The 17,615-nt window shown below is 38.1% G+C and overlaps 1 protein-coding gene across 1 annotated transcript in view; it reads right to left on the reverse strand.

Moving 5' to 3' along the window:
• The window catches only part of LOC139474499 (aryl hydrocarbon receptor-like), a 55,947-nt gene that overhangs the window by 11,714 nt on the left and 26,618 nt on the right, over positions 1-17,615 (reverse strand). Inside the window, exons 3-7 of the mRNA XM_071257543.1 lie at positions 11,183-11,280; positions 9,152-9,241; positions 6,032-6,167; positions 2,991-3,064; positions 1,603-1,790 (exon numbers count right to left, since the gene is read on the reverse strand). Of these exons, the coding sequence (XP_071113644.1) occupies positions 1,603-1,790; positions 2,991-3,064; positions 6,032-6,167; positions 9,152-9,241; positions 11,183-11,280 (586 nt within the window). The remainder of the gene's footprint in view (positions 1-1,602; positions 1,791-2,990; positions 3,065-6,031; positions 6,168-9,151; positions 9,242-11,182; positions 11,281-17,615) is intronic.

A 17,615-nucleotide genomic window follows, 5' to 3' on the forward strand; every position in this document is an offset into this window, starting at 1 on the left:
ACTAAAAGTATGGATGAGGATATACTAAAGGTATGGATGACAAATACTAAAAGTATGAATGATGATATACCAAAAGTATGAATGATGATATACTAAAAGTATGAATGAAGATACACTAAAAGTATGGATGATGATATACTAAAAGTATAATGGGGATATACTAAAAGTATGAATGAGGATATACTAAAAGTATGGATGAGGATATACTAAAAGTATGAATGAGGATATACTAAAAGTATGAATGAGGATATACTAAAAGTATGGATGAGGATATACTAAAAGTATGAATGAGGATATACTAAAAGTATGAATGAGGATATACTAAAAGTATGGATGAGGATATACTAAAAGTATGAATGAGGATATACTAAAAGTATGAATGAGGATATACTAAAAGTATTGATGATGATATACTAAAAGTATGAATGAGGATATACTAAAACACGGCAAAGGCCACACAAATATGTAAACTTTAATTTGAATTCCAATTTCAGATAATTCATGATACAGAGAATATCATATCCTTACTGTTTCATATGCACAAGACCCGATATTGTTCTGATATTTTTATCATTTTCCTCATTTTAGTTGAAAATGACATATTGATTTATTAATTTCTAATGAAACATGATCTACTGACTGATGATATGAAATCCAAGGAAATAAACTCACTCATGATATGGATTAACTGGTGTTTCTAAAAGGAAACTGGAATGCCGATGTCCTATACACAGCTGAACCCTTGCGGGAAAATAATCAACTTCCCCTCGACAGTAACAGTATATCTTCTGTATGTTTGTGACATTCTTTCTGGCTGTTAAAAATTTGATACAGCACATTACATAACATATATGTACACCTTCCGGGTTGGAATATTTCCTCAAGATCTCATTTCAATCCAAAAGTTTCATTCTCTAACTTTTCTTTGTTCAGATATAAAGATGTATATAGATGGAAGCAAACAGCATGATTTATCTATCATATGTGTCTATATCAGTTCAAGTGAAACATGGGGCGGTCGGGTAGCCTAGTGGTTAAAGCGTTCGCTCGTCACCCCGAAGACCCAGGTTCGATTCCCAACATGGGTACAATGTGTGAAGCCCATTTCTGGTGTTCCCAGCCATGATATTTCTGGAATATTACTAAAAGCAGCGTTAAACCATAGTCACTCACTTACTCACTCAAGTGAAACATAGGGGCATTGGGCATTGGCTGGCCTGCTGTTTAAAGCGTTGGCTCGTCACGCTGAAGACCCCTCCAGGTTCGATTCCCACATGGGTACAATGTGTAAAGTCTATTTTCTGGTGTCCCCCACAATAATATTGCTGGAATATTGCTAAAAGCGGCGTAAAACCATCCTACTTACTTAAATGAAACATACTGATGTCAATAAAATGTCATTATCAACATGTGTGAGCAGTGAAGTCTTGGTGGTGGAAAAGCACCTCCTTCAGGATAACAAGAGATCAAGAGATCAAGACAAACAACATCTTCATAATGTGATATTCCAGAACCCTGTTAATCTGGATTAAAATGGTAGCAAAGTCTGGACTGACAAGGTTCCAGTGTTGTCAGTGTCCTGTAAGTGAAAGTGTTCCCTACCTGCTGTCCATGGTGATTGGGGAGAAGTCCATCTTGTGCTTGCTCTTGAAGGTCAGTTCCCGAGATGGAATGTCAAACAACGACAGAGGTCCGAACGGACAGCATGTCGCAAACAGTGCTAGTTGTGGCTCTTCTGCACGGATGTTCTGTCCATGCAAGACTCGTATCCAACCATTGATCTCTAATGTCTGGAAATGCAATGCCATTGCTGTTATATCATTACTGCAATAAATTAAACTGAAACAAAGTCCTTACCATCGATCAGTAGAGATTAAGAAAAAATGTGTGTGTATGTAGGAGAACACAGTAGAAGGTTCACACACAATGCTATGTCCTCATTCTCAGGCACTGGTCAGCTAACCAAACCTAATTTTTTTCTGCTTTTAGCCAAAAAATGGAAATTATTGTTCCGAGGCCATCTGCATCAATTATTCAAAATAATAAACTTTAATGTTAAATACTAAAGGCCAGTACTTACAACACTAACTGTAGGCCAGTACTTACAACACTAACTGCAGGCCAGTACTTACAACACTAACTGTAGGCCAGTACTTACAACACTAACTGTAGGCTAGTACTTACAACACTAACTGTAGGCTAGTACTTACAACACTAACTGTAGGCCAGTACTTACAACACTAACTGCAGGCCAGTACTTACAACACTAACTGTAGGCCAATACTTACAACACTAAGTGTAGGCTAGTACTTACAACACTAACTGTAGGCTAGTACTTACAACACTAACTGTAGGCTAGTACTTACAACACTAACTGTAGGCTAGTACTTACAACACTAACTGTAGGCCAATACTTACAACACTAACTGTAGGCCAGTACTTACAACACTAACTGTAGGCCAGTACTTACAACACTAACTGTAGGCTAGTACTTACAACACTAACTGTAGGCTAGTACTTACAACACTAACTGTAGGCCAATACTTACAACACTAACTGTAGGCCAGTACTTACAACACTAACTGTAGGCCAATACTTACAACACTAACTGTAGGCCAGTACTTACAACACTAACTGTAGGACAATACTTACAACACTAACTGTAGGCCAGTACTTACAACACTAACTGTAGGCCAGTACTTACAACACTAACTGTAGGCCAGTACTTACAACACTAACTGTAGACCAGTACTTACAACACTAACTGTAGGCCAGTACTTACAACACTAACTGTAGGCCAGTACTTACAACACTAACTGTAGGCCAGTACTTACAACACTAACTGTAGGCCAGTACTTACAACACTAACTGTAGGCTAGTACTTACAACACTAACTGTAGGCCAGTACTTACAACACTAACTGTAGGCCAGTACTTACAACACTAACTGTAGGCCAGTACTTACAACACTAAGTGTAGGCTAGTACTTACAATGAACCCTGATGTATTGTCAAGGAGGCAGCGGAATCGTACTGTGAATGACCGATGGAGATAATGATGATTTTCTGGAAAAGAAAAGACAAGCATGTAGTAATTATTTCATTTTCAGTACTTTCCCTCCAGCTATGTACCTTGCCATAGCTACATACTGTGATCATGCTTTCCAGTTGAAATATCTACCAAATCCAACTAGTCTTGAATGAAACTGTTGTTCTTCAGTGAAATTGACATTCACTTTGATGAAAATCACATGGCAAGAAACTGACACATTATTGACATGACATGAAATTGATATGTTTACCAGTACACATGGAACTGACACATTATTGACATGACATGACATTAATATGATTACCAGTACACATGGAACTGACATATTATTGACATGACATGACATTAATATGATTACCAGTACACATGGAACTGACATATTATTGACATGACATGACATTAATATGATTACCAGTACACATGGAACTGACATATTATTGACATGACATGACATTAATATGATTACCAGTACACATGGAACTGACATGCCTCAACATGTATTTGACATCACATAACATGAAACCGACCAAGTGCCAGGTACAGTATGCGGAGTGTGACACTGTGTACAGTGCCGATCAAGTGCCAAATACAGTATGCGGAGTGTGACACTGTGAACACTGCCGATCAAGTGCCAAGTACAGTATGCGGAGTGTGACACTGTGTACAGTGCCGATCAAGTGCCAAGTACAGTATGCGGAGTGTGACACTGTGTACACTGCCGATCAAGTGCCAAGTACAGTATGCGGAGTGTGACACTGTGAACACTGCCGATCAAGTGCCAAGTACAGTATGCGGAGTGTGACACTGTGAACACTGCCGATCAAGTGCCAAGTACAGTATGCGGAGTGTGACACTGTGAACACTGCCGATCAAGTGCCAAGTACAGTATGCGGAGTGTGACACTGTGTACACTGCCGATCAAGTGCCAAGTACAGTATGCGGAGTGTGACACTGTGTACACTGCCGATCAAGTGCCAAGTACAGTATGCGGAGTGTGACACTGTGTACACTGCCAATCAAGTGCCAAGTACAGTATGCGGAGTGTGACACTGTGTACACTGCCGATCAAGTGCCAAGTACAGTATGCGGAGTGTGACACTGTGTACACTGCCGATCAAGTGCCAAGTACAGTATGCGGAGTGTGACACTGTGTACAGTGCCGATCAAGTGCCAAGTACAGTATGCGGAGTGTGACACTGTGTACAGTGCCGATCAAGTGCCAAGTACAGTATGCGGAGTGTGACACTGTGTACACTGCCGATCAAGTGCCAAGTACAGTATGCGGAGTGTGACACTGTGTACAGTGCCGATCAAGTGCCAAGTACAGTATGCGGAGTGTGACACTGTGTACACTGCCGATCAAGTGCCAAGTACAGTATGCGGAGTGTGACACTGTGTACACTGCCGATCAAGTGCCAAGTACAGTATGCGGAGTGTGACACTGTGTACAGTGCCGATCAAGTGCCAAGTACAGTATGCGGAGTGTGACACTGTGTACAGTGCCGATCAAGTGCCAAGTACAGTATGCGGAGTGTGACACTGTGTACAGTGCCGATCAAGTGCCAAGTACAGTATGCGGAGTGTGACACTGTGTACAGTGCCGATCAAGTGCCAAGTACAGTATGCGGAGTGTGACACTGTGTACACTGCCGATCAAGTGCCAAGTACAGTATGCGGAGTGTGACACTGTGTACACTGCCGATCAAGTGCCAAGTACAGTATGCGGAGTGTGACACTGTGTACACTGCCGATCAAGTGCCAAGTACAGTATGCGGAGTGTGACACTGTGTACAGTGCCGATCAAGTGCCAAGTACAGTATGCGGAGTGTGACACTGTGAACACTGCCGATCAAGTGCCAAGTACAGTATGCGGAGTGTGACACTGTGTACACTGCCGATCAAGTGCCAAGTACAGTATGCGGAGTGTGACACTGTGTACACTGCCGATCAAGTGCCAAGTACAGTATGCGGAGTGTGACACTGTGAACACTGCCGATCAAGTGCCAAGTACAGTATGCGGAGTGTGACACTGTGTACAGTGCCGATCAAGTGCCAAGTACAGTATGCGGAGTGTGACACTGTGTACAGTGCCGATCAAGTGCCAAGTACAGTATGCGGAGTGTGACACTGTGTACACTGCCGATCAAGTGCCAAGTACAGTATGCGGAGTGTGACACTGTGAACACTGCCGATCAAGTGCCAAGTACAGTATGCGGAGTGTGACACTGTGTACACTGCCGATCAAGTGCCAAGTACAGTATGCGGAGTGTGACACTGTGTACACTGCCGATCAAGTGCCAAGTACAGTATGCGGAGTGTGACACTGTGTACAGTGCCGATCAAGTGCCAAGTACAGTATGCGGAGTGTGACACTGTGTACACTGCCGATCAAGTGCCAAGTACAGTATGCGGAGTGTGACACTGTGTACACTGCCGATCAAGTGCCAAGTACAGTATGCGGAGTGTGACACTGTGAACACTGCCGATCAAGTGCCAAGTACAGTATGCGGAGTGTGACACTGTGTACAGTGCCGATCAAGTGCCAAGTACAGTATGCGGAGTGTGACACTGTGTACACTGCCGATCAAGTGCCAAGTACAGTATGCGGAGTGTGACACTGTGTACAGTGCCGATCAAGTGCCAAGTACAGTATGCGGAGTGTGACACTGTGTACAGTGCCGATCAAGTGCCAAGTACAGTATGCGGAGTGTGACACTGTGTACAGTGCCGATCAAGTGCCAAGTACAGTATGCGGAGTGTGACACTGTGTACACTGCCGATCAAGTGCCAAGTACAGTATGCGGAGTGTGACACTGTGTACACTGCCGATCAAGTGCCAAGTACAGTATGCGGAGTGTGACACTGTGTACACTGCCGATCAAGTGCCAAGTACAGTATGCGGAGTGTGACACTGTGTACAGTGCCGATCAAGTGCCAAGTACAGTATGCGGAGTGTGACACTGTGTACAGTGCCGACGTACCTGGCAACATAACTTCATGGAGAGGAATATTGGACTTTTCCTGTGGCAGGCCGGACGACCAGGACAGCTGGCGTTTGAACTCATCCCGGTCTTCTGAGTGTATCAACTCCATCACACTCTGATGGATGATGTCAGACTGAAATGTACATACCAACTTTCATCAAATCTGAATCAGGAGTCAATGCCTTTTACCCATGAAAGACCTATTCCAGTTTAAAATACAGGATTTAATTATCAGTCACACATTGATGTATTAATAAATTGATGTACCATAAAAAAAGATATTTATAATTTTTAAGAAGATTAAAACAGAAAAAAACCTCCTAACTATAGCAGTGGCATGTTTGACATTTGTGAAGGCAACTGAAAATTTCAGTGAAACTATTTCATCTGCACAATCAGTCACAGTGTATTTCAATATAGCCATTTTGTGAAGGAATTATGAAATTTCAGGCATAGAAGACAGACGATTTTCACAAATAAGTTCAAGGAAAACATGAGTTAAAAAAACTGCAACTTCCAACTTTTGGAAAAAATGTAAAAAACAATCTACATAAATGTGGCAGAACACTTGCCTTAGTCTGTGTTTACTGTTACATAACCATATAAACTAAACTAAACGCAATTGTAGCTATTCAAATAGAAAACGTATCTATCTATACAACTTCAAATATTCATATTCATCAACCTGTTCTTGTTTAGAAACCATTGTATCAGTTCTAACAAAGAAGTTTTACAGTGGTTTTAACTGATGTCATACAAGGACAAAATTTGACAACAAAATTGGCAAAAAAAGAACAAACAACAGTTGCACAGTTCAGTTATGTAACTGTATGCATGAAGAATGTACTCTACTGACCCTGAAGTAATGCACAACCACGACCACTGCAGACTAAAGAGGATAAATTGCCACAATGCTTAGGTTAACTCCCAGGATTATTTGTCAGGTGCCCTGCTTCAAGCACATGGCACCGTATAATCCATACATGCCTTTTGCATTATCACAATAGTGAGGCAGCCATTGCAACATTGTTTCAAGGGGTCTAGAAACCCTTCCGTCACCCGTCACTGAGCATCTGCTAAATTAATTGCTCCGTGACACTTTGGTCAACATTACTAGCTATTGCGGAGCCCCAAATGCGTATATTTGTTGCAAATAATACCAAAAGTTGATAGGTCAGATAAATATTTGGCTACCTGATTCGGAAAGGTCATGCAAGGTATCAGGTTTGATGCAATTTGAATACCTCAAGGGTAAAATCCTAAAACTGATCTACCCTTATTTGTTTCAAACATCGGTGGGTACACTCTTCCACTCATTATCACAGCTGAATTATGGGAGTTTGAAATAGCATAGTCCGTATGAGTTTCCCCAGTCATTTGGTGCACTTCTCATCCACATAATGTGCCAGAGACGAATCATTAAAATTTAAAGGTCTTTTGAGAATAAAAATTTCATGGTTGGAGAATGCCCTCCTCGTGTTCACATTATTCTGATTTTAAAAATCAAATTTAATTCCCTTTTTACCATCCAGATATCGACATTTCTATGATTAGTTAAAGTAATGGCAATAAATTTCCAATAAAGATTAACCTTCCCAGATTAACATTATTTCTGCTATTTGTATTTGACTCCTAAACATGTTTTTCACAATAAATGTATTTGAGACATATCTATTTTATAATTCTTATTTTGTTTGTTGATTGTATAATAAAGGAACTTTGAAAATGAACATTCGTAAAATAATCTAAAAAACCCCAGTGATCTTATAATTTCTTAAATTTGGCACATCTTCTAGAACTATTCAAATTACCACCAAAAATTAATAAACCTACTGCATGCACAATAAATTACATTTTTACATCACAAAAACAATATCTTAGTGTTCAAGTACATAGTTTTCCAGAAATTTCATCCAAGAAAAAGGCATAAAACCCCCAAATCTCCTGATGATTTCAGGAGAACTGGCAAAGATGTGGCAACTTCATGTTTCACACCAGAAAGAGGTTTACCATAATCCTGACACCCAGTAGCCAAAAAATGTCAACAATACGTCTAATTAATTGCTGTTTTGGATTGTAAATCGATTCACTCAGTTGAAGAAGATAAATCATCTTGTATTGACTGCCATCTTTAAATACCAACTTCATGAATCCCTTTCTTCCTCTCAATTGAAGATTCACACTAAGTCGAAAGGCTAATTTAAGGGTTGCTCTCCCTTGGGTAAATCTCTCCCTCTATGATGGGACCTGTGGTGGCTGATGGCTGATGGGGATTTGCCTCCCCTAATTTCACCCTCACAATGTTTACACAACAATTGATGGGAGTCAAGTACGATATAGGTGACCCTGCCCCCAAAGACCATCATATGCCTCGCCTATTATTTAGGGGCGAGCACTGAGCCTTTGAAAACATCTGCCCTGCGTATAAATCTTTGTGAACCCTTCATGTTTAATGCTATGAGGAACATGTATATTAAAAGCCTTCATTGTAATTACCAGACAGAAATAGTGTATTAGATGGACAAAGAGGCAGGATATGTTTGACAACCTATTGCTGGTGGGCTTTAGGTATATAATTGTAAAAGGGTTTTTATTGTTAAAACGATCAGGTCATTTAGTGCAAACTAAAAATGCTGGTTGTCACTTTGTACTCAGTGTTTTGTCAGCAAACTAACTGTGAATTGATGATGATGTTAAGGGTTATACGGTCACAAAGGACTAAACTGTGGGTCATTTATGTTGATTATTAATCAGAAGATTACCCAGAAAGGAATTAGAGGGATCTTCCATGGCATTTTTTTAAGTGGAAGGGAAACCTTCATTAAACTATTTCTAAAGTTTCCTGAGCGATACATGATATAATACACACAATGAACACCTCCGTCAGATGTTCAAACTACCAGCAAAATATTTGATTTACACTCTTTACACAATAGTCATCAGTAGTAATAGTTATCATCAGTGTTATCATCATTTCTTTTTGGCTATTTTCATCAGTTTTAATCATCCTCATCATCCTAGTCTTTTGCCTTGTCAGGGATCATCGTCATGATCTTCATCATGATCATGATCATGATCATCAACATCATCAACATCATCATCATCATCACAACTCACCTGATGAAAGCCAAGGTATTGCTCTACAGTCCTAGATGCATAAAACACTTCTCCATCACATGTGACTACAAATAAAAACCCGTACAGTGCCTGAAAAAGAATCAAATAAAATATACTATTTTCTGACATGTTCTGTGGATGAAATATCTCCTCACAGTGAAATATCATATGTGTGGAACGTTATAATCATTTATGATGCAATATTAATAATATTTGACATTTTAGGTAGGAATGCAGATTCCAATATGAAGAAATATTGCTGTATTAGCTATAAATATTCCATAGCCATGTTTTGCTGTGTCTGCCAAGGAAGGAAACTAAAACTGTCAGTAATGCCAAAGTTGAATCCACCCCAGGCAGTTTCCTCCACAGAACCAGTACTGAATCTTGGGGTATTGGATCACAACACATTTGCCTTGTTTGTGTACTCTTTACTTTAGAGTACATTTGATAAAAGCAGCCTTATATCTAAAATTGTCACAACCCTTTTATTAATATTTCATAACACATACCAGATAATCTCAAACAAGATTTGGTAAATTAATTAAGTTTCAGATTCTGTTCTAAGGTAAATCATTCATTTGTCATATTCAGTGGTTGTTAGATTTGATTTTCTTTAAGAAACACTGTACTACATTTCGCAATGATTTTGTATTTTGGTCCTTTGCCTGTATGTTCTACTATCATATCTGTAACTTAGACAGAGGGACAGCTGAGTGACAGCTGAGTGACAGTCACTTGCAATGTACATGTGACACATGATTGACCACTGCATGACATAGCCACATTCTGATCACAAGTAAATAACCCATGAAATTCATACCATAGTTATAGTTGCAGAAATTGACAACATTGAAACTGACATCCTGAGAAGTTGAAAAGACAAGTATATCCATCGTTTTTTACGTGCATTATGCACTGTTGTGCCTGCAGACCCAGAAATTGACGAGCTGGTGTGCACCCAGTATACCTGCCCAATGCATAATTTACAAGAGCACATCAAAGCCAGTCAATGTGTTTTAAAGCCTTGATTAAGTGTTAATTTGGGATTGTAGATCTGCTTTAATCTAATTCTAATTCCCTGCTAATTAAATATTTAGATCATAAGGGTCTGTTTCCTTTGTTGCCACTGATTAAAGATATTCAGGTGTTCAGATTTTCACCTGTGCAATTAGCGACTGTGGGCTGGGGAAGAAGAACACAAAGGTAGGGTACAGCTGGACAGCAAATGCTCGGAAATTCACAATTTCTGGTTTACAGATTGAAATGTACAGGAAAATATTTCATGATAAATGAAATAGACGCACGTCAATTTCATTTGGGTTTGAACTGAATAATTTCATCTGAGGAAATCTATGCACTTCCTCTGCCATTATAAACCTGTACTGTAATCAGGCCGGGTGTATATATACGAGACTTACAACTGCAATACTGAAATGTATTGCACACAATCACTTTATCTATTGCCAATAACATTGGAACTGAAACTGTTTGAACCCAATGAGCCAAAGCAATCAGGGAAGCAGGCTGTCAGTTTTTGTTAAACTTGTAAGAGTGGGTTTCTCACCAATATACAAAATTTACTAAAATATGAGCTGTCAATCAACTTGAAACTGACAACTAATGTACACATCAGGTGACAGGGGGTGCAACTGACAGGCAAAGAAGTGCTTTGGTTAACTTATTTTATTATCTTCTTATCCAGAATTATCATGATACACTTAATTATCTCATGAGACTCACTCATGGCCTCATGAGGCCTCACTTTTGTCTTATGTCATTTCCACAATCAGGAAAAGTCTGAACTAGTGTATAAATTTAAATGAAATAATTAAAATCTTTAAAATTGGCACTAATTGTGCAGTGAGGCACATTTGACAATCATGCTGCAGTTTTGTAGATTTCTTGTATCAGTGAGATATATCTTGTCTCATATGTTGGGGAACAAGTATTGAGATGCATCAATAAATCTGGAACCTCAAATCTGCATTTCTGTCTATGCAATATACAGACAACATGCATGGACCTTACCTGCAATATGCTCTCTCCCTCTGAGAATCCTGGTTCTTGGAATAAATGAGACCTTCCCATCAAATGAGACTCCATTCCATAGCGGTTTGGCAGCACTGCTGTAACACAAAAAGTAAAATTATTTAAAAAATAAAATGAACATCAATATAATTAATAAAATATGTATATAAAAACAGTCCATAAGTATTCTTTCAAAACATCATATTCATACACCCTTTAAATATTAGTCACCAAACACACTGACCGGCAAAAGAAAGTACACACCGATGTTTGATGGCGGCTGAAAATGAAACCAACAAGAAATGGCTATTTGATGGTGAAGTATTTGATGGTGAAGTATTTGATACCGGTATCATAGTTAAGTTTGCAGTGTTTCAGGAACTGTTTTCAGTCTAGTAATGTTACAATTTTTTGGCCAAATCCAATTTTCCAGTGTAAACTTTCTTTTGCCTGGCACTTTATAAACTCTATATTTGTTTAAAATGACAGAAACAGACCTATTTACTGTTTACAAAATCACGTATGTTCTTACATCGCTTAAGCTCTTCACATGTAAGGAAACCTGAAGCTCAATTAGGGGGCAGATTGTATTTGTCATACATGTGTTTGCACCTGAGAATGTGTTGTTAACTGCATATCACGTCAACACAAAACAGCTTTAGTAATTAAAACTTGCAATAACTCTTGTCATTTTCCACTCAATATCTCTTGAGAGTTTTTAATTCTGCCCTTCACACTTGTCACAAAGGTTTATATCCCTCAGCAACCAGCTAAACAACCTACTCATCTCGTAAAAATTCCAAATACCATTTTTTAGGGTTTTCAGAAAGTAATGAAATCCCTATATTGTCTCATTACCCATAAGAATGAATGAAATGTAACACTGCTCTAGATCTGAAATATCCTCTAACTCATGTGTAAACAGATGAGATAACTACAGGGTAATATATATGTGAAATATACGCCACTTTATAGCCTGTGTACATTTCAATACCAGCATGGCTACTCATTATTCTCAACATGTAATACGAGTAGTTAGCACATGTCTCGTAATGTACATCCATCACTCAAAGCAAGTCAAGTATTTGACATTATGACAAAACATGCTCTTTAAGCCGCATCGTAGAAAACTGTGTAGAAGTCATGAGTATTGTTTCAGATGTAAAGCCACCGGAACAATCGGTAACTGTAGGAGAGTAACGATAGCCGAAATGTACACCGCAATGAACGTCGCAATGCACACCCATTTTGATGACAGTCTCTGATAACTGTGTTTCTGCTTGGAGGTGTACAAATTGCCTATTTCTCGGTTTTCCCAAAGCTGTTTTGATTGTTAGACAGCATATAAAGGCTACATTTTTCTGAGTTTGAATTTCTCAGGTTTCAGAAAACAAATTTTGGCTGAGGTTGCCTCATTCAGAAAATAATGAGTCACACCCATTAGCTGGAAATCCAGTGCACAGTTAGCTATCCGTCCCGTTGCTTCTAAAAAGGATGAGTAAAAAATAAAACACGTAACACATTTTTTTAAGTAAGTTTCATTTCACTGAAATTTGCTTTTCAAATTTATTTTCTATTTTTATTTACTTGAATATTTGTCAACTGACTTCATATTTCTTTAGTATTAATTTCCAAACAATTCTTGACAATGACATTTTATATGATTTATGATTTGAAATTTCAGAAAAAAAGACTAATGTTCCTACATATATAAAACTAACTGATTAATTTGCATGCAATAACATCATATCTGTAAATATTTTTCTTGTATGAAATAGACATAGATTTGAAATAAAAAAAATTAAAACATCTTCAAAATTATACAACTTGTTTCCGAATACTTTGAAGTTAGATTTCTGCTTCACCTCATCCTTAACTAATGCAGCAGCCCTACGATGTTTGCATCCTATTTTCTTTCATAATAATAATCTTTTAGGTCAATAAAACATGCATCACAAGAGATCAAGATTGCTTGATCGGCACACAATACAGTGAATGGACGATTGTGGCTGCGAATGGATTTTACGACTATTTAAACAACTCTTAAGGAAATGTGAAATAACCACCCTTGATGCATTATCAGCAAAATTGCAAAATAATATGCATCATCAAGTCAGAAGAAATATGCCATTGCGTTTCCCGGCCGTTCAGCTATCATGGTGTATAAGCTCATCTTTAGCCATTCCTTCTAATATTAAGCCATTTTGAGAGATTCCTCTCAAGAGGCCTGTAATTTTTACCCCTAAACTTTAAACAATCAATCGTTAAGTTTAATCTGGCCACGGTATTACCAATTCAAATTACATACTGGCAAAAAGAATCCTGCTCAGAAAATTACATGTCTCGCGACTTCAAAATAATAATCAGCCCAGATGAAGTCGTACAAGGCAATATTTTTGGTCTCATCAAGGGTAATTTTGCTGAAAATCCATTTCACAATGGTGGTTCCCTCAAGTAAGGGTTCTCAGTAACATTTATTTCTTCTTGAATGATGTTGTCCTGTCCTCCGTGATGATCATCCTTGATCGGTGGATTTATGTGGTAATACAAGCAATTCTTCATGGTGGTTCTTCCTCTCCAAGAATATAATGGCCTAACCAGAGCCAGGCCATTTGTATTTACACTTCAAAGCCCATATAAATGCAACCATCATTAATGTTGTACATTCCATCCCTTTATGTATTTCTTCAAGTCTGATTTAATCCAATCAAATTATCTTGATTTTGATTTTTCAATTTAATCGAATTTCTCAGCCTTGCTATTTCTGTGAGCGGTTACTGTTATTACTGCTGTCACTACTGTACTAAAAAGACAATTATTAATTTAAAACTTGTTTCAGAAATAATATATTTCTGCACAAACCCTGGTAGGGATGTAATGATTCATTAATATGCATGGGAATTCTAACACTGGAGTCGCGATATGGCTGAAATGATGCCAATGCGACGTTGAATTTGAACTCACTCACTCTCTCAGCCTAACACTGGATGGTGACAAGCAGGACTTGATATACATATAATACTTGGCTCAGCATCAGTCTCAATACTTACTGAAAACATACAACTGCATGACAATGTGATCTGGTTTGTTTACAGGCTGCTGTTGCATGGCAGGAATTACTGCTGTTTGGCATCATAGAATAAATACTTACTTTGTTACGCACATTGTGTGAATGGCGGGTGCTACCGGAAGGGCAAGACATGCTGACCCTCTTTGTGAACACCAGGTGTCACCTGTGACTTTCAGTGATCCATTCATATAAGGTTCACAGCTCTTTATCCCTTAACTGCAAATGGAATCTGTTTTGGCAGATAACCTAGGCTGTCTATGCTCTTGCATTAACAATTTATTTGTTCATAATATAAAGGTTTTGACAAAATAATATAAACTTCTGTATTTTAGTGATTATTCAGATATTAGCACTCATTCAATATAGAAAACAAGACTTAGAAAATACTGTATTAAAGCCAAGTTGCTGATGGGTGTTGAAGCGTGTATCTCTGTCTCATCATATACATTGTCCTGTGTTTCAAACCAGCATACCAGACCGCCTCCGTAGAGTTGGAGCATCACTCGGAGAGGGGAAGGTCTGGGGTTCGATCCCTGGCCGCGTCATACTAAAAGATGGTCAAAGGTGGTACTTGTTGTTACCCTGCCTGGTGATTGGCATTAAGGGGCTAAAACAAGGACTGGTTGTTCGCAGTCAATATACTGTGTCTGATTGGGGTATTCATGTGATGTACAAGTTGTACACATTCAATCAGTCCTTGAAGTGATGTACAAGTTGTACACATTCAATCAGTCCTTGAAGTGATGTACAAGTTGTACACATTCTATCAATCCTTGAAGTGATGTACAAGTTGTACACATTCTATCAATCCGGAAGTGATGTACAAGTTGTACACATTCAATCAATCCTTGAAGTGATGTACAAGTTGTACACATTCTGTCAATCCTTGAAGTGATGTACAAGTTGTACACATTCTATCAGTCCTTGAAGTGATGTACAAGTTGTACACATTCTATCAGTCCTTGAAGTGATGTACAAGTTGTACACATTCTATCAGTCCTTGAAGTGATGTACAAGTTGTACACATTCTATCAATCCTTGAAGTGATGTACAAGTTGTACACATTCTGTCAATCCTTGAAGTGATGTACAAGTTGTACACATTCTATCAATCCTTGAAGTGATGTACAAGTTGTACACATTCAATCAATCCGGAAGTGATGTACAAGTTGTACACATTCTATCAGTCCTTGAAGTTATGTACAAGTTGTACACATTCTATCAATCCTTGAAGTGATGTACAAGTTGTACACATTCTATCAGTCCTTGAAGTGATGTACAAGTTGTACACATTCTATCAATCCTTGAAGTGATGTACAAGTTGTACACATTCTATCAGTCCTTGAAGTGATGTACAAGTTGTACACATTCTATCAGTCCTTGAAGTGATGTACAAGTTGTACACATTCTATCAATCCTTGAAGTGATGTACAAGTTGTACACATTCAATCAATCCGGAAGTGATGTACAAGTTGTACACATTCAATCAATCCTTGAAGTGATGTACAAGTTGTACACATTCTATCAATCCTTGAAGTGATGTACAAGTTGTACACATTCTGTCAATCCTTGAAGTGATGTACAAGTTGTACACATTCTATCAATCCTTGAAGTGATGTACAAGTTGTACACATTCTATCAATCCTTGAAGTGATGTACAAGTTGTACACATTCTATCAATCTTTGAAGTGATGTACAAGTTGTACACATTCTATCAGTCCTTGAAGTGATGTACAAGTTGTACACATTCTATCAGTCCTTGAAGTGATGTACAAGTTGTACACATTCTATCAGTCCTTGAAGTGATGTACAAGTTGTACACATTCTGTCAATCCTTGAAGTGATGTACAAGTTGTACACATTCAATCAATCTGGAAGTGATGTACAAGTTGTACACATTCTGTCAATCCGGAGGTGACGTATGTCACTCTATAGTCATCAGTGTTCTAACACTCTTGATAATCAAGTATTGGCAATAAAACTGAGAGCTCTCCTCTCTTGGACATTTATGACTGGTGAAAGGTACGAGCTGATTGAATTTCAGTTAATTAATAACTACACAGTGTAGCCTTTCTTGCTCAATGATTGAATTTGAAACACTACTCCTGTGTTCTGTCGCAAATAACAAAATACTGTAATTAACTCAAAATTCCCGTTCAAACAAGATGATTTGGCCGTGTGTCGCTAGTCATTGCTTAATTAATGCATTTGTCTTGGCTTGTCTGAAATTAACATTGATGGATGACACCTCTGCAATGGACATTCAGCATTTAAAGCTCGGAGGACAGTGTCTTCATAAACACAGGCAATGATTAGGACAATTTTCTTATACAAAAAATGCTGAACTGGCTGAAGAAGGATTTAAAAACTGCTTTACATTTGTGAAGATTACCATACAACAACTTCTGGTTTAATTATTATATTTCAAATAATATTTCTAAATATACATATTGTACAGTTTAAAAAAGAAGAAGTTTTTTCTTGTTGGCAATAATAGATTTTAAATTACTCATTCATTTATCAACAATTACAAACATATTTTAACAAAATATTTACATTTTTGTATAATTTATATTAATTAACAGTCCATGTTTAGTGTCTTCTTTCTTAGCTGATTATTTTAAATCAAAAGAATGTCTTTTTTCTATTTTTTCAAGTCCAGGTCACTGACAATGTATTCCTTGCATTTCATATTCACCGTCCAAGAGCTGAGCCAGAATCAAAGACTTATGACTTGCCTATTTCTCCAGATATGAAATTAACAACAATTCACTTCTTGACAGGAAAATAGCATCAAAAATCACTCCAAGTAAAGCAAAGCCCTCATGAGACAATCTGTTCATCCATTTTAATTTTTCAGATGTGAGAGTTAATTATGGTTCAGAATCCATTTGTAAATCATCTGCTGCTGCCTCACAAGGCAGTGTAGCTGGGCTTGGTCTAGAAATGAGCAACTCCCTCAGTCAAAGATATAGCTGATCGCCAGAATTTGGCTTTTATTCTGATTGTCCGGAACTGGCCTAATGGAGGTAGCGCCAATTAGGACGTGGTAGATGAAAAGCCATCCACCAAAGAAATCATACTTTCAATCTAATCAAATCGTCCATGGAAACCTATTTTTATAGTTACACTTCATTCCTTTTTTCTCTCATAATCGCCTCACTGTCGCGAGACTGTTTATTCACTCATCACAAAAGATGCGACAAAGAGAATGTGGAGATGTTTGTAAGATAACGTCAACCTACATGGAACCCACATTTCACTGAAGCCTGGCCTCGGCTGTCCGGTCATGCATGAATAAAGAACTTTGATGGCCAAAATATTAACTTGTCACCAAGTGAAAGCACATCAGTTAAAATGCTAT

The sequence above is a fragment of the Haliotis cracherodii genome, unplaced genomic scaffold (assembly GCF_022045235.1).
Source record: "Haliotis cracherodii isolate W230 unplaced genomic scaffold, xgHalCrac1.p SCAF_3, whole genome shotgun sequence".
Lineage (NCBI taxonomy): Eukaryota > Metazoa > Mollusca > Gastropoda > Lepetellida > Haliotidae > Haliotis > Haliotis cracherodii.